At 44.0% G+C, this 26,214-nt stretch overlaps 1 protein-coding gene across 1 annotated transcript in view; it reads right to left on the reverse strand.

The window, feature by feature from the left end:
* RASAL1 (RAS protein activator like 1) overlaps positions 1–26,214 on the reverse strand; it is a 765,452-nt gene that overhangs the window by 269,335 nt on the left and 469,903 nt on the right. The window contains exon 8 of the mRNA XM_085633253.1: positions 25,234–25,325. Within this exon, the coding sequence (XP_085489379.1) occupies positions 25,234–25,325 (92 nt within the window). The remainder of the gene's footprint in view (positions 1–25,233; positions 25,326–26,214) is intronic.

The following is a 26,214-nucleotide window of genomic DNA, read 5'->3' on the forward strand; positions in this document are numbered from 1 at the left end:
GCAGCATCAGCTGGTAGCAAGCCCTTTATTTTTGGATCACAGACAGAGCTGCCCAGAATATGTGGAGCGCAAATAAATCAAATGTCTCTGCTGCGCGCATAAAAGAATAGCAGAAAATTGAAAAATGGGACAAAGGCACGAAAAACTGAAATGTTTGATATTTTTGTATTACCCACGCATTGTCAGCAGCACCTGAAAGCACCGTTCTCCGTGTACACCTAGGCATTGACTATCCTCTCAACATACCTGAGTACTTCCCCAGGGACTACTTTATGGCGGTGCCACCGGTGCGGCAGCACTGGGCACAGACCAGGAGGGGGGCACTGACCTTTTGGGGGATCCCGCATCTAGCAATAACTTATGATTTAAAAGCACCTGCTGCAGTGTTCCTTGTGCGTCAAGCTTTCAGGCAGCAATAAAAATGTCAAGATAACTTGTGATTAATGCTCCTGCTAGAGGGAGAGATGGAGTTTGGTCTAGTGGCAGCCTTGACTCATGATAAAGTAGCGGAGAGGGTTAATATGCCCGCTGCAAAGAACAGATCTGTATTTTATGTGGATAGATGAGTGGATTAGTAAAGACAGCTTTTACCAACGCTTTAAAGCAAACAAAATGTTTGTGAGAGAGGGGCTATGGAGGGATGAGGGACACTATTACAGGGTCGTAGTGAGAGAATCGGAGGAGAAGGTCAAGGAGAGAGGGTGGGGGCTAAAGCCGGCCCTGTACCACCCCTATCAGCAGCACACCCACCCACAACCCCAAGGACATACCTGTGCAACACACTCAAGATCTACCCTATCAGCGTAATGTCTAGGCTCTGCCTTCCTAGCACAACCATGCATTACCAGAATCAGTATATATAAAAGCGCTACCCAACCAGAAAACACCAGCACTCCTCTCTCAGCCACACCCCTAAGCACTGCCCTCCTTGCACACCCATTTGCTAACCTAATGCACAGCCATGTGGTACCCACCTAATACAGCCAAGCATCCCATGTCAAAAGAACTCTTACACTACCGTAGAGGCACACTCAAGCACTAAGGATTGGGCACAGCCATGCACCACCCTATCAACAGGGCTCCAATGCTAATCCCTCCGGGCACACCCATGAACGACCCCGTAACGATGCCCAAGCATCAAAACACCACCCTATCACTATGATTCCTATGCACTTCTACACAGCTCACCATTGCACTAACCTATACGCAGACCCAAACACTACACAACCAGAACACCCAAGCACCCAAAAACTATCACTATCCTCTGCACTTCTCTATTAGCACAACCATGTACTACCCTAGCAGAAGGACTCCTGTGATATCCCCATCCAGCACACTCAAGCACTACCATCACAGCATACCAAGTCCCACCCCATTCATGCAAAACACCAACTAATGATGCTCTCAGCACATCTATCAAGACACCACTCTCCCATCACTGCCCTTTCGGAAAACCCAAACATTGCACTCACAGGCCTCCCTGAACACTCATAGCATACCTAAGCACCAGCATGGACCTAAATTCAAAAGCGGAAATGACTTACATGTTAATTGACCTTCACTTTCACTCACACATACATATGCTTATACATATACAGGCATTCACACATGCACACACACTCACACACTCTGCCTACGCATGCACACAAATTCACACATACACATTCTCTCTTATATAAACACACTCAAAACTGCAAGCACACACACAGCATACATACATTTAAAAGCATTTTTTTCACTTACCTCAGCTGCCAAGGAAAGTCATAGTCCAGCTATTTTTGTATTCCATTCTTATTAAACTAACACCGAATAATGTAATATTATTCATTATTATTACAATAAAAAAAATTGACAAGACATGAGAGTGAAGCCCCCGCCGACGTCCAGAAGGACAAGATTTTTCTGTTCCTGCCACTGATTTTGCCACTGCTGATGCTAGGGGTCACAAAGGAAGTTCCAGAGGTCACGAGGGGCATGCCAGGGGTCGCAGTTCCCAGTAAAACCCAAGTAGTATCCTCACAGCACACCCAAGAACAGCCCTTTATTTGTCGAGTACTACCCTGTTCATAGCTCAGCCTCACCACAAGTGCCACCAGCCCCATGATCAGTAACTCACAGACATACTAAAGCACAGCCCTTCTGGTGCACACACAGCCCTGCTACATTTCTGAGGTCCTTGCAGGACTTGCTTCTCTAGTCCAGGTATTTGTGTTTGAATTCTGAGACGTATAGTCTTGTTTATTCCAGTATACAACCGAGACTTCAAGTCCACGAAATAAAAAACAACCTGGACTGGAGCAGGTCATTACCCATGGATCTGGGAAATTTGGCAGCTATTGCTGCCACATGCCCAAGTAGTACACTAATAACAGATCTCCAAGTCACAACGCTCCCAAAGAACAGAATAACCAAACACTACCATCCCAATAGACTCCAGTACTTCCAATTGGTAAACCCAAGGCTCACCCGCCCATCAACTCCAAGTACAACCACACATGCTCACCAAGGCAACCTTAGACTAAAGTCATGCATAGACACTCAAACATACACACTCCACACCATAAGTGATTTCACACAGCACACAACTATCTTCTCAGCACACACATTCAACCCTTCAAAGCAAGTGCACTATACTCTCAGCACTAAACACTACCTTCCTAGAGCAATAAGAAGCACCCTTCCAGCACACCCAATCACAACAATGCCAGCTCATCCAAACACTACCCACCACACAGACCTAAGAATCACCATCCCAGCACACCCAAGCACTATACTCTCAGCACACCTCAAAGCTACCCTTCCAGCACACCCAATCACAACAACGCCAGCACATCCAAACTTTACCCACCACACAGACCTAAGTATCACCATCCCAGCACACCCAAGCACTATACTCTCAGCTCACCTAAATGCTGCCCTTCCAGTACACTCAATAATGGCACCGCCAGCACATGCAAACTCTACCCACCTCACAAACCTACGAATCACCTTCCCAGCACATCCAAGCACTATACTCTCAGCACACCTCAAGGCTACCCTTCCAGCACACCCAATCACAACAACGCCAGCATATCTAAACTCTACTCACCTCACAGACCTAGGAATCACCCTCCCAGCACACCCAAGCACTATACTCTCAGCTCACCTAAATGCTGCCCTTCCAGTACACCCAATCATGGCACCGCCAGCACATCCAAACTCTACCCAACTCACAGACCTAAGAATCACCCTCCCAGCACATCCAAGCACTATACTCTCAGCGCAACCTAAATGCTGCCCTTCCAGTACACCCAATCACAACAACGCCAGCACATCCAAAGTCTACCCACCACACAGACCTAGGAATCACCCTCCCAGCACACCCAAGCACTATACTCTCAGCACACCTCAAGGCTACCCTTTCAGCACACCCAATCACAACAACGCCAGCACACCCAAACTCTACCCACCACACAGACCTAAGTATCACCATCCCAGCACACCCAAGCACTATACTCTCAGCTCACCTAAATGCTGCCCTTCCAGTACACCCAATCATGGCACCGCCAGCACATCCAAACTCTACCCACCTCACAGACCTAAGAATGACCTTCCCATTACATCTAAGCACTATACTCTCAGCGCAATCTAAATGCTGCCCTTCCAGTACACCCAATCACAACAACGCCAGCACATCCAAAGTCTACCCACCACACAGACCTAGGAATCACCCTCCCAGCACACCCAAGCACTATACTCTCGGGCACCTAAATACTGCCCTTCCAGTACACCCAATCATGGCACCACCAGCACATCCAAACTCTACCCAACTCACAGACCTAAGAATCACCCTCCCAGCACATCCAAGCACTATACTCTCAGCACACCTCAAGGCTACCCTTCCAGCACACCCAATCACAACAACGCCAGCACATCCAAACTCTACCCACCACACAGACCTAAGAATCACCCTCCCAGCACACCCAAGCACTATACTCTCAGCGCACCTAAATGCTGCCCTTCCAGTACACCTAATCATGGCACCGCCAGCACATCCAAACTCTACCCACCTCACAGACCTAAGAATCACCTTCCCAGCACACCCAAGCACTATACTCTCAGCACACCTCAAGGCTACCCTTCCAGCACACCCAATCACAACAACGCCAGCACATCCAAACTCTACCCACCACACAGACCTAAGAATCACCATCCCAGCACACCCAAGCACTATACTCTCAGCTCACCTAAATGCTGCTCTTCCATTACACCCAATCATGGCACCGCCAGCACATCCAAACTCTACCCACCTCACAGACCTAAGAATCACCTTCCCAGCATATCCAAGCACTATACTCTCAGAACACCTCAAGTCTACCCTTCCAGCACACCCAATCACAACAACGCCAGCACATCCAAACTCTACCCACCTCACAGACCTAGGAATCACCCTCCCAGCACACCCAAGCACTATACTCTCGGCGCACCTAAATACTGCCCTTCCAGTACACCCAATCATGGCACCGCCAGCACATCCAAACTCTACCCAACTCACAGACCTAAGAATCACCCTCCCAGCACATCCAAGCACTATACTCTCAGCACACCTCAAGGCTACCCTTCCAGCACACCCAATCACAACAACGCCAGCACATCCAAACTCTACCCACCACACAGACCTAAGAATCACCCTCCCAGCACACCCAAGCACTATACTCTCGGCGCACCTAAATGCTGCCCTTCCAGTACACCCAATCAAGGCACCGCCAGTACATCCAAACTCTACCCACCTCACAGACCTAAGAATCACCCTCCCAGCACATCTAAGCACTATACTCTCAGCGCAACCTAAATGCTGCCCTTCCAGTACACCCAATCACAACAACGCCAGCACATCCAAAGTCTACCCACCACACAGACCTAGGAATCACCCTCCCAGCACACCCAAGCACTATACCCTCAGCACACCTCAGGCTACCGTTCCAGCACACCCAATCACGCCACCGCCAGCACATCCTAACTCAACCCACGTCAAAGACCTAGGAATCACCCTCCCAGCACACCCAAGCACTATACTGTCAGCCCACCAAAATGCTACCCTTCCAGCTCACCTAGGAAGTACCACCCCAGCACACCCAAACCCTACCTTGGCAGAAGAAGCAAGCAATACTCCATTTGGCACACCCGGTTGCTAGCCTTATCCCAACCTACACTTTAGTGGGCAGCCCTGTTGCTAATTTCTTCCACTATTTAACTCTCCTTGGCGTTCTGCCCTGCTTAGCTTGCCCTTTTGTGGACGTGTCTAAATCTGCTGAACAAACGAGGTCTCTTTGTACCTGAGGTATGCACAGATAGACTTAAAAGAAAAGCCAGCAATGTGTGTCAGTGCTGGGTCAGCTGCTTTAAGAGCCAAGATAAGTGTTGTGATAGGACTGGAGCAAAGTAGGCACCTGGCAAGAGCCTGGTGCCAGATCCGCATTCCGTTCTGTATGGATCGGGTAACTGGAGAGAGTCACAAAGTTAACAAACATTGGCAAACGCAATAGGTCTAGCACTGGCTGCCAGCCTTTTGGGTTTGAGAATGCCTGTTTTGCTGAAGTGTGCTGACCAATTGCCCCATGCTGTATGCTGCAGTGGGCAGAGGGAAAATGTGAATGGAACAACAGCAGACCAATGAATGAAGAGGTTTAAAGCGCCTCTAAGTATGGATTTTATTTGCAATTTTGGTAAAATCAAAATGTTTTGGCTAAAGCCAGACCTAAAAAACATTTGCTAAAATCAAAAATATTTTTGGGTCTCAAAAAGCACACATTGCCATAGTAGCCCATGCTACTTAAGGTAACTACTTTCTGTGCAGATGGACCACTTGAATGATAATTTTACTTACAGTGGAGTTAGCTAATCGCTAAAGTGTGCTGTCCTTATAGTAAAATATTAATGGTAGCCAGATCAGAGAGTGGTGGAATCAGTAAGAAGGCAAGAGCAAAGGATGTTGTGAAAAGAAAGAGAGTAGCACTACTAGATAACAAGCATTGACATAAACAATTGGTTTCACCTTTGGGACCTTATGCATGTTTAGCCATGCAGCACATTTTCCTGGGTACTGTGCAGCCAGGGATTGAGGAGCTAAGCAATTACTACACACTGGTGACTTTTTTTTACTCATGGGCGAACGGCTCTCAACGAAGTCTCTCAATCAATTTATGGCAAGCATTATTTGTTTCAATAAAAGTCAATTCGGGTTCTCTCACTTTGAAGCCAAATGGTGAGATCCACCGGCTTTGCAAATACTTATTTGCTTCTTGGCCTAAGGGAGAGCAGGAGAAAGGGCTATGAGAGAGAGGGAGATGCTACACAATGACTCTAGTGTTAAAAAATCATAATTAGAAATTATTATTGGAGTAGTTGAGCCTTAAATCATAATATTTGTGTTAGCACAGGCATTGCAGAAACCCAGATAAAAAAAAAGAGGATTTCACCGTAGAAAGACCACTTACTCCACTTAAGCTGTATGGACCATTTGATTACCGGTTGGGCAGTAGAATACATAAATTATTATGGATCACTGGGCTTCTCAAACCTTTGGGCCCTGGTGGCACTGCGCCTGTTGCACTATTGCTGGCTATGCACCTAGCCTTCGAGTTTGATAAAACATATTTATCTATACTTAATGAAAGGCTTTGAACAATATTTTTGCCGGTGAGGCAATCCATTTTGAGAACTGTAGCAGCGAGTTATGTTTCCAATTTCATTTGGTTACTTTGCCTTAGAAACCCTCCATTGCATTGCTAAATTGAACAATTAACAAAGTAGCCAAGGTTTTATCCAGGCCAGCCAGCTGTTTCTGGAGTATTCTCTGAAGTAGGCAACAAAGACATACAGGATTTACTTAGGTTGTTAATATCAGCTACACTTACTCCGAGGATTGGTCGACTAACAGTACAGACGTATGACGTTTAGATACAACAAACATGCAGAAGTGCACAGGGAGGACTTTCACTGCTGACCTCGCAGGTCAGACATCTGACCCTATATCCGCACGCCAGCAGACATTGGTTATTGCTACATTTGACAAATACTTAATTTAACTTTCACGTTGCCCGTGTGGCAGCTGGCTGGCATGATGATTGGCCAGGAGTTCACAAAGGGTTTACTGTTGCTTTCATAGAGGTGCTGTGATGTTGGCAGACAGGCTCTGCAGCATTTTTCAAGTTCCAGCTTTGCCAACCAATTACTTTGCGAATATTATCACAGAGATGACTTAGGCGCTGATGACAGAGATAGGGATTAATGAATATATGTCTGGGCCAGCAGGTTTTGAAGCTTTTTTCACCAGTGCCACAGTCAAAGTTACCGATTGTGTAGAAAATGACAGAAGGCTTTAAGTTGTACAATGAATTATTTATGCCGAGTGAGTGACACTAAGCTAAGCACTCATAGTACCTACTAGTTCTGGTCTCATCCGTTGGCTATCCTCTGGCCTACAGTGGTAATCGCGCCCTTTCTTATACTGCTATCATTTATTTGCGCCCTGAGGCAGCTGGAAGAATATTCATGGTCCCTGCTGGGAAGCGGGTAAGAGGGTGCCACATCTGAACTGGAATGTGACTGAGTACAGTCAGAGCTGTTCGCTTCAAGCTGTTACGAACAGGATTCGGAACTGTGCAGGGAAACCCCATTGGAATTCGAATCCGACGCCTTAACCACTTGGCCAACGTGACTGACGAAAGTAGCATGCGACGCTTCCTTAACAAGGTATTTGCATGAAGTGACAGTGACTTTACTGTGAACGACGGCTATGTGCGTTCTTTACCACCACATTACACTAGGGCTGGTAACGCAAGCAAGAGAGACATATTTGATGCTGTTCTTTGGTCTCTAGGCGATGGACTATGAGGTGTGGAAGAAGGAATGGAAAGAAAAGACGGATATTTTAGTAGTGATCCAAGATGGCCACATGATCAAACTTAGGTGCAGTGCACCAAAGAAGAAAGACTGTATACGAATAAACATTATATACAGAAGATACGTAACGTAGAAATGTAAGACAGCTTGAAGCTTCAAAAAAAGATAACAGCCTACATTAATACAAAGTACAGCATTATTTTTATTTTAAAACGGTAAATCAGCGGAAATATATGACAGACGCACAGTCTAGTATTGGAAGACTAGAATGTCCTTGAAATAGAAGACGGACTGCACTGCAGACGTGTCTGCTGTGTCTGGTAATGGTACGCTTCTAGGGCGATGCTGCCAGAAATTGTGACAATGCCGAGCAGGCCATTAAGAAAGGGTTCCGGTATGTGCGGTAGTGTACACATTTGTTTAGGTACCCCGTGTCCAGAAAACACATAATTGTGGTTGGGCGATTAGGGCAGCGTGCCGCTGGTGCCGGGAGGTACCAGGCAAGCCATTATACAGGGGGTCCGGTAGAAGTGGTAGCACACACAAATGATAAGTTCCACACTACCTCCTTGGAAGAATGAAAAAAATGAAACATGAAGCACGGCGCCCATCCGTGAAGCAGGCACCGTCCATATAAAACAAAAACAAAAGTTTGTTTACACACACTACTGGTTGGAGAGTGCAAGCCCGGCGTCCATGAAGCAGGCGCCATGCTGAAGCACAAACCCGAGGCAGACCTCCAAAAAATATAGGGAGCACAAAGGAGCATATATTAAAAAAAGATTAAGACCACATGTAACAGGGGCAGTCTCCTGGAAGGGTTGGAAACACCAAAAGGTGCGACTAAATAAGCATATTTACCAAACAAAAGTAGGCATTTACGAACAGCAGCAACAGGAATGAATGGAAAAGATGGGAAGTGCTTGAAGCCTACATTGTAAATACGAAGCCCACATTGTAGATACAGCGTGTCTTGAAAGAGACAGAGCATGCGCTGCCTAGGCAAGACGTTAAAACCAGGGAAAGTAAGAGATGGCCTCAAAATTGAAGGGCATTTCGGATTAAATGAAAAGGGATGACAAGTAGGTGGCAGTGAACTGCATGACATAATGATAACCATGATTAGGATAAGACTGTCGAACACATGGAATAACGAGTGGAGACAGGACATGATAATGTAAACAAGTTAATCTTGATTGAATTCAGCAGTGTGCATCTACTGGTGCATAAAACGGACGAGCCAAGGTCAGAGGATTAAAAGCAGAGTGTGCAGCAGCAGCTCAAGTAGTTGCTGGGAATTGGGTCCATCTCTTGTACTGCTCCCGGGCCCTCAGCAAAGACTCATGTTACCATTCGAGGACACTGGGGAGGCTCGTGGGGGGGTGGGGAACATATATCACAACAGTGAGTAGAATATATCATCCCGCAGGAATATCAAGTGCACAATGTCGACGTCCGAAATAGCATCAAGGTATATATAGGATAGGGTACATTTACTATTCTGAACTTCATATCAACTTACCTTAAAAATATGTTCGTGCTGTCAAAGTACATAGATGTGGAGTTCAGTATAGCAAGTCTCTAGTTAGCTATACATACTTATGTTGAGGATGTAGTGGTAGTCGATAATCTGCACTCAAATCAATGTTGTTACAGGGTGACATAAAAAGTGGACATTGTGGTGCACACACCAGAAGCTGGATAGAAGAGAAGTGAGCACTGCAACATTGACCCTCGTACTGCCCACCGTCGCCAAATACTAACCTCCTGACAAAGGTTTGCTAATCTTACTCAACTATCACATGTGAGACCCGCGGGCAGACATTTGCACTATTTTACTTATACTCGCTATCCTACCCACATCAGTTTCCCTCTAAAACCTCTTTCTAGTTAGTAACCCAAGCCATCACCTATTAATTTTGGCTCCCGCAACACCCAGCGCCAATTGCGAAACCCATAGGGCCAAGTACAATATTAGAAAACAATACACCGCAGCCCGATTAATAAAAAATAAGGGTAGTTCAAAGAGAGATGTGGAAGGCAATGGCCAAGAAATATAGCTTCATATCTCAGGTACAGGCAAAACAGCAGAAGTAGTAGAGACACTGTCATGGAAGGTTTGAGATAAGGCAACATAGGGGATAAATCTTTGTGGGTAATCAATCAAGAAATAGGAACATATTCCTAATGAAGGCCTTAGGCTGTAGGAGAGATAGTATAAAATAAGGGACCAACTACGGGACCTGGAGAGTCCCCATAGATGAGAGAGTTAGAGCATGCATCAGTGAGGCAGACACCTTGTACAAGATAACAATTAGAGCATGCGTCTGTGAGGCAGACACCTTATGAAAGATTACAGTTAGAGCATGCATCAGTGAGGCAGACACCTTGTGCAAGATAACAATTAGAGCATGCGTATGTGAGGCAGACACCTTATGAAAGATTAAAGTTAGAGCATGCATCAGTGAGGCAGACACCTTGTGCAAGATAACAATTAGAGCATGCGTATGTGAGGCAGACACCTTATGAAAGATTAAAGTTAGAGCATGCATCAGTGAGGCAGACACCTTGTGCAAGATAACAATTAGAGCATGCGTCTGTGAGGCAGACACCTTATGAAATATTACAGTTTGAACATGCAACATTGCGACAAAAACCTTTTGCAAGATTACAGTTACAGCCTGAAACAGACACCTTGTGTAAGATTACAATTAGAGCATGCATCACTGAGACAGACACCTAATGCAAGATTACAGTTAGAGCATGTTTCAGTGAGACAGGCATTTTATGCAAGGTTACAGTTAGAGCATGCATCAGTGTGACAAAAACAACTTGTGCAAGATGTTAGAGCCCGTATCAGTGAAACAGACACCTTGTGCAAAAGAACAGTTAGAGCCTGAGACAGACACCTTGTGTAAGTTTACAGTTAGAGCATGCATTACTGAGACAGACACTTTCTGCAAGATTACAGTTACAGCATGCATCATTGAAATAGGCACACTGTGCAAGAGATTAGCTAGAGCGTGCATCAGTGAGGGCCCAGTTATCTAGAGAAAGAAGACACTGTGCACAAGAGAACAGTTAGAGCATGCATCAGTGCGACAAACACCTTGTGCACAAGAGCAGTTACAGCATGCATCGGTGATACCAACACATTGTGCACAATAACAGTTAGAGCATGCATCAATGATACAAACATATTTTGCACAAGAACAGTTAGAGCATACACAAGTGAGACAAACACCTCGTGCACAGGAACAGTGAGTTCATGCATCAGTGAGACAAACACCTCGTGAACAAGAACAGTTAGAGCATACACAAGTGAGACAAACAATTTGAGCACAGGAACAGTTAGTTCATGCATCAGTGAGACAAACACCTCGTGCACAAGAACAGTTAGATAATGTATCTGTGAGACAAGCGCTTCATGCACAAGAACAGTTAGAGCATGCATCAGTGAGACAAACACCTCGTGCACAAGAACAGTGAGTTCATGCATCAGTGAGACAAACACCTTGTGCACAAGAACAGTGAGTTCATGCATCAGTGAGACAAACGCCTCGTGCACAAGAACAGTTAGAACATGCATCAGTGAGAAGAAACACCTCGTGCACGAGAACAGTGAGTTCATGCACCAGTGAGACAAACACCTCGTACACAAGAACAGTTAGAGCATGCATCAGTGAGACTAACACCTCATGCACAAGAACAGTGAGTTCATGCATCAGTAAGACAAACACCTTGTGCACAAGAACAGTGAGTTCATGCATCAGTGAGACAAACACCTCGTGCACAAGAACAGTTAGTGCATGCATCAGTGAGACAAACACCTTGTGCACATGAACAGTGAGTTCATGCATCAGTGAGACAAACCCCTTGTGCACAAGAACAGTTAGAGCATGCATCAGTGAGACAAACACCTCATGCACAAGAACAATGAGTTCATGCATCAGTGAGACAAACACCTTGTGCGCAAGAACAGTTAGAGCATGCATCAGTGAGACAAACATCTCGTGAAACAGAACAGTTAGAGCATGCATACGTGAGACAAACACGTTGTGCACAAGAACAGTTAGAGCATGCATCAGTGAGACAAATACCTCTTGCACAAGAACAGTTAGAGCATGCATCAGTGACACAAACACCTCGTGCACAAGAACAGTTAAAGCATGCATCAGTGAGGCAAACACTTCGTGCACAAGAACAGTTAGATCATGCATCTGTGAGACAAAAACTTTGTGCAAAAGAATAGTTAGAGCATGCATAAGTTAGACAAACACCTCATGAACAGGAACAGTTAGAGCATGCAGTTAAAGCACACATTAATGAGATAGCCACCTTGTGCGAGATTACAGTTACAGCATGCTTCAGTGAAGGCCCTGTTATTCAGAGAAAAATGCACGCAAACATCTTGTGCAAGAGAACAGCAAGAGCATGCATCAGTTCCTTCCTCAAAGGGGTAGTGACTTTCTTTGTGAAAGTGTGTGCTTCCCATGATGTTCATTTGCTCAACAGCTCATCTTGCTGGCTTGCTAAACATACTAGGCTTGTCCTTCCAGATCTGCTTGTGGGCACACGTCTTGGTTTGCATTTAGTTAATCTGGTGATCCTTCCTGTAGTCATATATGCTGCTACTTCAAGGGTTATATTCAGGGGCGGCTCCTCCGTTCGAGGGAGGGGCATCGCCCCACTGAAATTCCCCCAGAGAGAAAAATAAAATGGCAATGAAGTTAATGAATTACCATTTTATTTTTCTTCACCCAGTACCGAATGGAGCGTCAAGACTGGGGCGGGGCTGCTGCTGAATGACAGCAGCAGAGAGAGCAGGGCACTTTCAGTTTAAAGTGCGCATGTCTTTTTGGTCGTCCGTCTTATGATGGCCAGCCACACATGCTTACTTTAAACCTCTCAAACCCAGCTGTCTTTAGTGTGGCCACTCTCACCAATCCTAGCACTGCTCTCATGTTGGTGAGATCAGCGTTAGAATTGGTAAAGGGAATTTGGAGCCTGCCTGCCTGCCTGCCTTGAGGAGAGAAGTCCATCGAGGAGGAAGAGGACGTTGCGTTGCGCTCGCAGCTATATTGTTTTAATTTACTTTTTTTTAATGTCCCACTGCCCTACCACCCTGGGAACTTGCCAGCTGCCACTGGTTATATTCTTTTGTGGATCTGTCAAGAGCCATCCCACCAACTGTTTTTCTTCCACAGAATCAAGCTTCCGTAGGATCTCGAAGAGCATTTTGTTCTGCACCACTCCTTACCCATTACTGGCTCCAACATGGGGTCAAGCATCGCTACCTTTGTAGAACACAACCTTCTACATATAGCAGTATTTCTAAGCAAACGCCACTCATGATAGAAATACTTATGAACATTTGGTGTGGTTTTTGTGCATTGTTTTTAAACTTATTCACTGTGGCGGGTGTTAAATAATTGTACTCTTTCCGGTCAAACACCAAGCTTTTAAATCATTACAGTAAAAAAAATTATAGCTCTCACAGGAAAGCTTTCTGGGAGGCTTTTTCCTTGAAACACAAAAATCAAGATTTTCCTTCACAATATACAGAGCCATAGACATATACACGTTAATATGCGGATTCGTTGAAAAATGCATCTTTCATATAGTCGATGAACGCAGTTTCTTCCCATTTCAAGCAGAATGTTGCAGGGTTCCTCAGTTTACAGAGTAACGAATTCAAGATCCTTCTTCTGTGTTTTTTATTTTTAGGCCTTGTCTTTGACAGAGCATGCCCTGCATGTGCTTTCACTTGCCACGGAAAAAGTATACAACAAGGGGCTTGTAGGCCATTGCTTGTCAATTGTTGGCTTATTTTCTGCCTTCTACATGGGCAGTACCTGCTTGCTTCACTTCCTTTTCTTTCCTATGGAGTGAGGACCAAGTACAGAGAGCTTCATCTTGATTAAGGTCTTTCCGCTGCTGGCGCTGTGATTGAGGTATTATTTTTAGGTCGAGCTTTCGAGACCTCTTGTATATACTTTTGTATATACTTATATGTGTACTGTGTGGGCTCTGGAGATCAGCCCCAGGACTTGTCTGCTTCCGCTTCGGGACTTTATATTCTGTTCAACTGCCTCCACTTAACTGTCTTGATAGAAAACGACCACCAGAGTTCAGTAAAATACCAGAATTGCTTTCTGCTTGGTCACCTGCCTCTTTTGAACTGTCTGGATGGAAAACAACCAGTAGAGGTTAGTAAAATACCAGAATTGCTTTCTGCTCAGGGACTTTCTTTATTTTATTTTTCTGGCAACTACATCTATTCAACTTTCTTGATAGAAAACGACCAGCAGAGGTCAGTAAAATACCAGAGTCACTTTAGCATTCTCTAGATTCCAGTCCATAGAAATTGTCTTCCATAAATACCCGTAGACAATAATATTTTTTTCAAATCCTGTATTTTCAGTGATATGACCACCGATGGCCCTGATTTTATATTAAAAACAGAGCTTTGGACTATACCATTTCCCGCTGAAAGGCAATATTTCTCTCCATGTGTTCCCATACCTGGTGTGCCACGCAGTTTGGTGCTTTCTTTCCCTCCATGTTAAAGAACATTAGATGTTTTAGCACCCAGGCTAATGTGCTGCATAGCTAAATACCTATAAGGTCCAAAAGGAGAGATCGATTGTATTGCAAATGCTTGTTCATGTTGTTTCTTCTTTTATTCTTAGTGTCAGTGTTAGCAACTGGCTCACTACCAAGAGCTTGTGAGTCTTAGGTGCTAATGTACAAAGATTTCTGTCAAATAAATCACAAATTGTGACATTTAACGATTCACAATTTGAGACTGAATGCATTGGTATTTTGCTAATCGACTTATGTACTAATAGGTCGGCTCTCAAAATACAAAATTGCAGTGGATCGCAATTCGACATACCGCATTAATATGCTTGAGGTAGGCCGCAAAATTGTGACCCACTAAGATGCACTCGCAAGTCTGATGGCCTGCTGGGGTTAACAGACTGCCGTATCTGTTATTGCTTCTGAATAAAGCAACCTTTTTTAAAAAATGCAGACCATTTTCCTTAAAGGAAAACGGGATGCGTTTGGGAAAATAATACAAAATTACACAAACCATTTTTAGGAGCAGTCAGTAGTCCCATGGACCATTGCCTGCGCCTAAAAAATGTTGGGGTGAACATTCACAAAAGGGGAAGGAGACCCTTAAAGACCCCTTTATCTTTGAGGAGGTGGTAAATTATTAGTGATTTGCAACTGATATTCGGTTGCAAAACAATGCTACACCCCTAAAGCAATCAGTATCTAGAAGGGACGCCCTTAACACGCTCCTTCCAAATACTGATTCAACATCTATTCCCAAACCCCAATTGCAATTTGGTAAGATTCAGTAACATCTCACTAAACCATTATTGGGGTTTGGGCAATTAAAAAGTGCCAATTTGGGGTTGGAAAGGCTCCGTTTTTAAGAATCAGAGCCTTACCAACCGCAAAATAGCTTAGTACATGAGTGTCAAAGTCTCAGCAAGAAACAAATGCAGCTGCAAACTTGGAATAAGGAGAACCCTGAAGGAGCACACGTCTTTCCAGCATTAAAATACTTTGGCTTTTCAACTCAGGGCTATAATTTGAACATGGATGTCATAAAAATTAAACAGTAAGAGCCTGCCTAATGACTGCTCCCAACCTGACGTACATGGCTGTCATAAAAATTAAAGCGAAAGAGCTTAATGACCGCTCGCCACATTACCTTTACTTTGCTGCCACCTTAATTGCTACTTCGCGCATTTTGATCGCTAAGCATGCTTTTTCAGAAATAGATGGCGCGTTCACTATCGCGGCTGGACTACTGCAATAGTCTTCACGGAGGGATTAATAAAGCCACCCTGAGGAGACTACAGGTAGTTCAGCATGCAGCAGCCAGATTGGTCCTAGGGCTTCCTCGTAGAGCGTCTGCCTCTGCCGCCCTGAAGACCCTCCACTGGCTCCCGGTTCATAAAAGAATCTTGTTTAAACTATTGTTGACGACTTTCAGAGCATACCGCCGCCTGGGTCCGGTATACTTTTCAACAAGATTCAAACCATACACTACAGCGAGAAAACTTAGATCTAGTGCTGCAAACTTGCTTAAAGTGCCTGGCTTCGAACTAACAACCAGAGGAGGGAAATTGGCCACGGTATTGGGAGCAAAAGCCTGGAATTGCATGCCAAAGGAAATCGGAGCAATTGAACAGGAGGAGCAGTTCAGAAAGGCTTTAAAGACATGGATCTTTGGAACATCTGATGCCTGCTGCCTGGCCCTAATTTAGGTCTCAATCTACGCAGCTGATCTTTGTCATTTACAGATTCCGTTAGGAGTGACAGATGCGCTATACAAGCAACACCTTTAATTTAATTTAATTTAATTTAATTTCACTTGGATTACCAGTTGCCCAGGTCTCTATTGCAAAATGCCTGTTGCAGTTACCCTGCCTACAACTACAATTGGTAAGTGATTAGACCGCGTCAGAGTACCCAAAATGGCTGGCCATTTAGAAAATCCTGCTTTCCTCCCCCATTGTAACTGCATAGACCGAGGACCCAGATTTTTCTTTAACAAAGCAAAGCCCTCTGAGATATTCGATTTTTATATATAAAAGTAATTTGTGACTTAAATACCATGCCCCTGAATATTTTGAAAACGTCAAAAATAAAGTGGCTTACTATTCCTTCTCTACCCTTTCCATGAGATAGCAAGACTGTTTACCCAGATAGCACAGACCAATTTCCTTGCGTCCAAAAGTGGGCGAATATAGCCTCAATTTTGTAAAGTGGTGTTTTTCATTCTCGGGCACTGCGGACACAGTGGAAACAAAAGTACTGCTTGCGTTTTACAGGAAGTTATTAATTTACTCTCTTAGAGTTCTTCCGCTGTTGCTATGATTGAGGTTCTATTTTTCGTGTTGCTTTTTATTTCCAATTTTCTTCTTCCTGTCTTTTTGTTCTATGTTGCTTCTATTCTCCATCCCTAACTCCCCACTATAACAAAAAAGCTAAACTACAATTGTAAACCAAATAGAACTAAAAACAAAAATACAGCAGGAAATTGAGAAAGGAGCAAAACTTCAAAATAATACAAGGTCCGCTAGAAAATTAGGTCTCCAAATAATCCTGGGAGATTTTCTAAGTGCAAATAACACCTACCTGATACTTGCATGTTCCATATACTCAACACTATCATTAACCTTCGAGACAATATTCCACTTCACAGGGGAACATCCAGGCACACTCTGCACAGGGTCTTGAATTCTCACAAGGTAACCCAATGGCAACTCAATTCCTTTCACATGCTTTTCACAATTGTATCTTTTCTGCACATGCCCTATGTGTTTTCTTACAGCAGACAAGTCTGCCACTTCATTCTTTACCATTCTAGCAATATAGAAGAGAACTAGCTTTGAGACTGGTTTTTGGAGTAGCAAAGGTTTGAAGGCATTCACCCTGGCAGTAGAATGTGGTGTGACAATGCAGTACCACATCCTATCCATGAGTATCATTTCTAGCTCTAACTTAGAGAAAATGGCCAGATGTATGTTGTACTTCAACATCTTATTCACTCTTTCTACCATACCATTATTTTGGTGCAACAGAGTAATGTTCAATTTAAGTAACCAAGTGATGCTTCTACGCTTCACTAGAGACAAACTGCACCCTGTTGTTAGAACATGCGTGGATATCCTTCAATGGCAAATGCGTTTTCCGAGAAAATAGATGACATCATCTGTGTCTGATTCCCTAAGAAAGACGTAGTATAACCATTTTCAATGAAAATCTAGAAGAACAATCAGGAATCTGTTGACCAAAGGCAAGTTTCCCAGTGGGCCTACGAAGTCTATTGCAAGGTTCTCCCATGCACCCTTTGAAAATTTAACAGAAATCAATGGTTGCGTGTAATGCCTGCATTGGCACACATAATGCAGGATTCCATGAAACATTAAAATGAGGCATCTAATGCCGGCCACCAATAACCTTTTTTAAGTGTTTCCTTTGTGGTGGTCATTGCTTGGTACCAATTCATGTTTAACAGGGGTGGGCAAAACTTGCGGAGTTCGACCGCAGAATTCTGCGGAGATAAATAAAATCTCTGCAAGATTGGGTGGAGTTCCATCAGCGGGCAGAATTCGGCACATTGCACTGCTCGTGCTGATTTTTAGCACTGGGAGCTTTTTCCGCACTGCCAAACCAGTGCAAATGACACCATGCAGTGCGCCCGAGGGTGCTGCTTCTTGAGTAGATTTTCTACTTGAGCGGCAGCTTTCTCACCACGAACAGTTGAGACCTGCCACAACCGCCCATATTGAGAAAATCTAAGCTGGTGATGTTCTAGCACCCGAAAATCGCGCTAGGGGATGCAAATTCTCACTCACCAAATAAATGTTGACGAGCTGAGCGCAAGAAAAAAATCCACCACGTGGCGGTTGGCAGAGTTTTGGTAGATCTCCACATTACAAGCGTAACGCGGGTGGGCAAAACTCCGTGAACTCTGCCGGTGAAGAATAATTTATCGCCCACCCCTAGAGTTCAACAGAAATTAATCTATTGTGGAGTTCCTTAGGAGGAGCAACACACTGACTTAAGTACAAACTCATACTGAGTTCATCTTGGACTTGGGCATATGATTATAGATTTCACTGTAAATATCATACTGTGTACCACCCCAGTATAATACGTTCCTTCACCTCCTCAAGCACACTGCCTGCACGTGTATCAGTCAACCATCAGTGGCAAAAGGTTCCCTTAGGGGGCCCCCGGCAAGGAATGGTGAGGGGGAACCTAGTAAAACCCATACCCTCGAGCTGACAAGGGGGACCCCTCTTCATGTGTAGATGACTGGGGGCCCCCGCGCCCCAGGGAGGAGGGGGTGTCCGTTACACCCCTGTCAACCATTAATCACAAGTGATGCCATCTGCAGACCCAAGCTTATCATTCACCAAGCCAACTACGCATTCAGTCTCCTCCATTCGATTACATCATTGGTACACTGCAACCTATATCTTGACACGAAATCAGCCCTTGCAAAGTTAATTTCATGCATATAAGACAATAACAAGTGTCAGAGCTGCACTCACCATACCGTTTTCTTCAAGCACGTACACTAGAAGCTTGTGGTCAGTACATCAAATACATTTCTGACCCCATATAACAATACAAACCTGTCCTGTACACACATGCAAGTGCCTCCCTCCATATCGTTTACGCAAAGATTCTAACTAATCCGCAGTGGCGGCTTGCACAGGTAATGCTGTGGGGCGGTGAGGCGTGGCTGGGGCGGGGTTGGGTGGGGGAGTAGTGGAGTGTGACATACGACGGGAAAGTGAGAAGTAAAGAAATAAATAAACATGCTGCGAATGCAAAGTAAGTGCTTTTATTTCTTTATGTTTTTTACTCTCCACTTTCCCGTCATATGTCACACTCCACTACTCCCCCACCCAGCCCCGCCTCACCACCCCGCAGTGTTACCTGCGTGAGCTGCCACTGAACTAATGCTAAGCCCTCCAAAGTCTGCCTGCGTCCCTGATCCCAGATGATTGTTGGTTTAAGCAAAGTGTATCGTGGGTGCTGTAAGCCCAGTTGTACTCAGAAATTAATTTAGCTTTTTCCACCCACAGACACTTTTTTTAATTAGATGCACTCTCGGGTCTCGTAACTGCCTGAATCCCAGAGTTTGCGCCACCAAAGGTTGTTCACATAATTTCTGTGCACTTTCTTAGCCCCGTATTCTATGTTGTTCGAACTGTAGAACTTCTGTACCTTTATAACCTCTAACAGCTCAGATGATGTATGTCCACACTCTAAAATCTTTATCTGGGTAGTTCACCTACTTTTACCTTCATCCTTAACACCTGTTTTCATCTGGCATTGTGACTAGTGGATGTAAGAACGGGGTCGTCAAACTCCTTTTGAAGAAAACAAGCTCGGATCATGGGGTGGAGCTAACTATAGTACATCTTTCTTTCGCCAGCAGTCACTAAAATTGGTGAGATGTTCTTGCTCATCTGCTCTCTAAATATCTTGAAGACCACAAGTTACTAGAATTCATTTTTATTTATTTATAAAGTTTTATATAGTGCAAACATGACCCACGAGGGTGCCTGAGCGCTTTACAAGTGGTCAGGAAGAAAGAAACAGTCAAACAAATAACATAATCTAGTGCGAAAAAAGAAGGATAAATCCCAACAGGAGGCCAAAACAGAGACTAGTCCGCCCACTAAATATAAATATACATGATCCCAGAAAGTCCAATAATTTATAAGGTTTTCGCAAATGTGGCCTAGTGTGTAATAGAGAACATGAACCTTAAATACAATAATGTGTTCATTAGTAGCAGTTTGACTTCCTTTTTAAATGATACGGTTCAGGGGATCAGCCTGATTTCAGAGGCGAAGGAGTTCCATATTCTCGGGGCAATACACACAGAGGCTCAATTATAAGTTTTCTTTTTATAGAATTTCTGTGGTTTCAGCAGTAAGGTGCATGATATTCTAGAAGATCAACAGCCACCAGATAACTCAAGATTTTGAGCAAGGTACCTCGGTTTTTGAAGTTTCCAAGCTTCAAGGCGTTCAGAATATAGCAGCTTGACTTGTCATTAACTTCCGGAAATTTGATAGGTTCTCCGAGGTTTGTCGTAAGCTGCACTAGTTGCCAGTTTGCAGAAAAATCCTTTATAAGGTATTTTGCCCACAAATCCGATTATGAAATAAGCCCCATGCTGCTTATATGTTTGCTTTCAAGTTTAACCATTCCATTAATTTGGGCTCTTCCCTTCTTCTAATGGACCCCAATTTTGAAAGGCTCAATGGAGAGTACGGCTGGAGGGGGTGTGGGTAGTAGAGGTTCACATTCGTTTTGTTGCTTCTTCTATTTGGAATACACTCCTTCTTGTCCTGCTCAAAATATAGGGGGATTCTGTGTTTAGAAAGGCTCTTAAAATTCATCTATTTAATGATAATCTTTTCTGAAGGTTAGTCAGTTCTGCGCCAATATGCCTTATGGTGTTTGTTGCTCTTTATAAGTAACAAATCAACTCATATTTAGGGAGTGCCCTCAGGCAATAAACACAGGTCAGGTATCACTTTTAGAAGACATCAAGCAGAAATAATGGATGGTGTCTCTTGTCCTGTGGTGAAAAAGTACTGTCACTTGAGGGATAGCATAGATGTCAGATGCGTGACCTCTGGGTAAACTGAGAGATAGATTAATTATGTGAAACAATTAGCATATATTTGATGTCTAACCAGAGGTATACCTCTGCCACCTAAAGCAAGCACCTCTATGATCAGTTTCTCAGAGTGCATTGTAAGTCATTTGCAGAATTTCCTTTAACATATACATTGCGTGTTTTTCCTCAGGGTTGTGTCTCTGCAGAGCAGTACCCCCACACTCCCCTTGTTTAGACATTGCATCGCTGTGTCCTATCTCTTCAAACTGGTGAAATGTAGCAGCAAAATGCTTGTGAAACCTTATTCTGCTATCAATAAAGCCTGGGTTTGTCAACAGCAGCATAACTCGGATACTGGGTATCATAAGCAGAGCCGGACTGGGAACCAAAACCGGCCCTGGCAAAGTGCTTGGCCGCCCCGCCTACCCCCTGGGGGTTGGGGGTGCGGCCGAGCTCTTTGCAACGGCCGGGTTTCGGCCGATTTTGTTACAGGGCCGATTTTGCAGCTATGAGGCAAAAAACGGCCCCCAGGGGCCCAAACCGGCCCCCACCCGTGCGGCCCACCGGGGGATTGCCCGGTGCCCGCTACGGCCAGTCCGGCCCTGATCATAGGTTAGAAATGCAAAAGCACCGAACAAGGAAAACACACACGTCTGCATTGCTATACAACACATGCTGTTAAGAGGTACTCTGTCTGTTACTGCTGGGGTGATCTTTTTGTGGGACACTGCACATCAGCCACACAATCTACGTGTTCTGGAGCTTGAAGGAATACTTGGATTCCTTGCATGCTAGAAAATCATTTGTTGCAGTTATTTCCTGGCAACTAACTTTTTGGCAGTTCTTTTGGCTTGGTGGCTTCCTGCATGATGTAGCTCAGTCATCTCGTATGAGAGCTGCTCGGTGTGGGGTGCCAACAACTGCTATTTTCTTTTTATTAGAACAAAACAGATTCCAGCCAATGTAATAAGCGATAATATTGCCAACCGATTGGCACTCATATTTTCAGTCTCAGAAGGGATGGAAGATGAATTAGGAATCAAACCCAAGACTTGTCAGTCTCGCATCTCAAAATCAGTTGTGTTAATACAGTCATCTCAATATTCTGAGACAAATACATGCATGTAAAATCAAACAAGCACATGTCACAATGTCCCGATGAGTGAACTGCAAAACGCATCATTGGTCAACAGTCATAAAGAAGTGTCTTTGTGAAGCTAGAATAAAAAATATTCAACCAGCTCACTGTCATTTCACAGGAGGAATTTTCTGAGAAATGTCAAAAACGGTTGTTTCATTGAGCTAACGGTGTAAAACGGGTTCTAAAGTGTGTTTGCATTGAAAACTGTAGAGGCTGCTTTTTAGTTGTCAAATTACTGATTGCCCTTTTTAAACATCTCTGTTGGCAGCCTACAAACATTGTCAAAATTCACCAAAACATGTATGTTGTAATCGTATCACGTTTTGTTGTGTGTAGATTTAGATTCTGTATATAGGTTTTCCGATTTATGCCCTTATATAGGTACAATTCATATTTCCCTTATTTAGGCATAGAAAATCCAGCCCTTATTTAGGCATTGTCCATGCTACCCAAATACAGGCATGGTCTCCTACATCCGACAATCCACGTCACAACGAGTTCTTGGAAAACCAGACACTTAAGCCTTTAGGAATTTCCCTTGCTTGGATATTGATTTCTCCAAGAACTCATTATTATGCATGAACATCTATTCCTTAGAGGTTCATTCATGACGTTCCGATGCCCGACTTTTACGTCAATACAGGCATTCCTAAAGACCTTCAAGGTATAAATATACCTGAACTTGCCCTGGCAAACCACAGTTCCGGCACGATCCAGCTCGACTGCATACTTGCGGTTCGGCACGACAAGTTCGGAAGGAGATCGAGTTCCAGCCTGATGCTCTGACCAGACGCTGTCATCCTCTTCGCAGAGAATCCAGCTCCAGTGTTTCTGACTCCCCTTGCGGGGTGTTAGAAATCGAGTCCAGGAAAGAGATTCCAACCTCACACATTCTAAAGGTATGGAGCAGACTAGAACTTAGAGAAACCTTTGGCAACTCTTGGCAAAACTAAAACTATAGCTATAGTTAGCTATACTTTAGAAAACAGCACCTACTTCTTACCTCATACTACACTTAGGATAGGTACACTGGGGTAGAACAATTTAGAAGCATCAGATGAGTATTCACATTTTTAGCCTATGTTATTTATGTATGTATTTTAATTAATATATGTCATAGCTACAAACCATGCTATTGCAGTATTATTTTATCTTTCTGCTAACTCTGTACATATTGTACTTCGCAGCCTGTCTTACGATTGTAGCAGTTCATATCTCTTGCATGAGAAATAAGACTGTTCAGTGTTCAATAAAACCTTTTTATTGAAACGCCCGTCTCTCTTTTTCTATGCAACTCTGTAGAACCGAAGCATGCACGATTGACTGAGTGAAACTGTTATCTATTGTTTCCACGATTCTGAGATTGTTCCGACTCCAAGGGAAACAAAGTTGTCATGTTTATGCGGTTGTCAGAAACTAATCCCTTCTTGTATCTTCGAGAAGTTTCTAGTGACCTCTGAGTTAGCTGGCACACACAAGTAATTAAGTTTAATGTACTCGATAGAGACATACTGACTTCAGTCCTATGTCAAATCTATAGTGTATATTCCAATGCGCAGAGCCTATCAGGGCTATAGGAACTACACTACAGTTTGACCAATATGTTTAAAATACTCAATTTATGACTCTATTTTCTTGTATTGGCTTTAAGGATTGCTCCGCCCCTTCTTTGAAGTGTTAGCCACACCTCCTTTGATTAATTTGTTAGACCGCCCCATACCCCCAACCTAAAGTTCAGATCTGCTTGAGCCCCTGGCAGGAGAGGCAGACACAGTAGACGAGGGAGAGCAAAAACACGAGCCGGGGGAGAAGCACACAATCAAGAAAGCAACACAAAGCACAGGGGAGGAAGGGATATTGGCAAGGGTGAGGCACGGGAGAGCTTCCAAAATGAGGGAGGCAGTAACGCTGAGTATAGGGGGCATTTAGCAGGGGGTAGTAACACAGTATGAAGAGGGCTGGATAACATGAATTTTCATAGAGTGCTTAATCAAAAAGAAAAAAGTAGTTCCTTAAAAGTGAGCAGTGGGAGGATAGAAGCCGGTCAGTCTGAGAGATTGTAAAGAGGCCATGATCCAGTGAAGGAGCAAACACAAGGTGGACAAGCTGGGACAAGGAAAGTCATAGAATAAGAAGCGAGCAAATGAGAGCGCCAATAAAGCCAACCAACAGCACGCAATGGGAGGGCTGAAACCCCCGTACATTTATGGTAAGCCTACAATATTTCTTTTATACCCAGACCGCTTGCGTTGTATGGTAGGTGAGACTTAAAAAGGTGGATAGCTGCTGGTCTGCAAGGCGCTTCAGGAGCTAAGAGCGCATTATGGAAAAGGTGAATCAGAAAAGACTGCACCGTGGATGGTAGTCACAGACACCTCAGACGGACAGATGCAAAAACAGACAGATGCACGCAAACAGATATACACTCGCATACACACATACATAACTTATATCTGTCAGATTCGGGGAGTGCTATAATGCAAACATGGCTTCACATAAAGATGGAAAAACTTAACATTTACATACAACCACGCAAACAAATACATAACTATGACAAAAATACAGACACACAAGTAGACGGGTGCACAAAAACACAAACACACGAAGACAAATAACATCTCCACAAATATGCACATATACACACTTATTCGTGCGTGTATGTGTAGTTACATATAGACACACAAACCACACGCAGATAAAGAAAACAAACATATAGACACACAAACCACACGCAGATAAAGACAACAAAACACCGGCCGTTCTTAAAAGCCATGCAGGTCAAGGGATGCTGCGGGCGCCAGGCAGCCAGAGTTTTAGGACATGTGGAAGGAATGCAGCTAGAGACTGAGAATGGCGTCTGGGACAACCCACCGGCCGGAAGACTACAATCTTGGCAGCTGTACCAATAAAATAGGGTATCTCATGATGGAATTTTCAACCATAAAATCGACTCACTGTGGTTGGGCACGTTTCTGCCTCCTCTTTGATGACATTTTAGTGGACCCGTCTTTCAGGTAATGTCACTTACCCATCATCCTCCTCTATGTTTCCAAAGGGAAGGAGCCGGAACCAGCCTTTGATGGCTGGGGACTTCTGAAGGGCATCCAAAGGAAACTCCACCTGTGGACAGTAAACACAGAGATGTGTGTGTTGTCTCTTGTTTTAGGGGACCACAATTTCAGTGAGGGCACAAGTACGCAAATACCACCTCCAATAGCCATAATTCCTCTGCCTCTCATCACATTCATAGTGTGTGTCTTGATCACTAAAGATGCCCAGAACTTATATTCTTCTGATGTCATTCATCATTTCAGAATACTGCAGACTTCCAAAAGTCTTTTTCTCAATTTCGACCATGGCAAATATATTTCTTGCAAGTATTTTTTGCAGAATTACATAGGAAAGAGTTGCTAAATTTGCTGTAGGCGGTGTGGGGGTTGGGGGAGGGTGGGCGGTATTTATTCCGGAATTGTGTTGTGTACATAAACTATGAAGAAATCCAAGAAGTATAATATTTATGCAGAAAAAAAAATCAAATTTAGATTCTTCCGAATATAATGTATGCGACATTACTGTGCAGAACTTTTACAAGCCTAACACTTCACACACAATCATTGACAGCTTTATGTAGAATTTCAGTTCCATTTCCACTGGCCAGACCAAGAGACGGGCCTTAATTCCAGAGGTGAGGGGCATTTTTTCCTTTTTCTTCACAAAATCCACTTTTCCACATTTGGTAGTAAAGTGGACACCTCATCTCAGCTGCAGGTGCCCCCCAGCTGGGCTAGAGTGGTCCAAGAATATTGGCCACATGGCGTTGCATTTCATGGGCATTCTGCAGTTGTGTGGTAGAGACAGCTTTACTTTTCTGCAAGACATGATGTCGTCTTGCCAGTTTTGTGAGGCGTACACTAGGTGGAATGTGCCCATTAAGGATCTAGAAGACCTGAACTCTAATCCAGGTCTCCCTGCTTGATCAAGATTCGATGATCATGAAAAATAGACTTTC

This window comes from Triturus cristatus, chromosome 11 (assembly GCF_964204655.1).
Source record: "Triturus cristatus chromosome 11, aTriCri1.1, whole genome shotgun sequence".
NCBI lineage: Eukaryota > Metazoa > Chordata > Amphibia > Caudata > Salamandridae > Triturus > Triturus cristatus.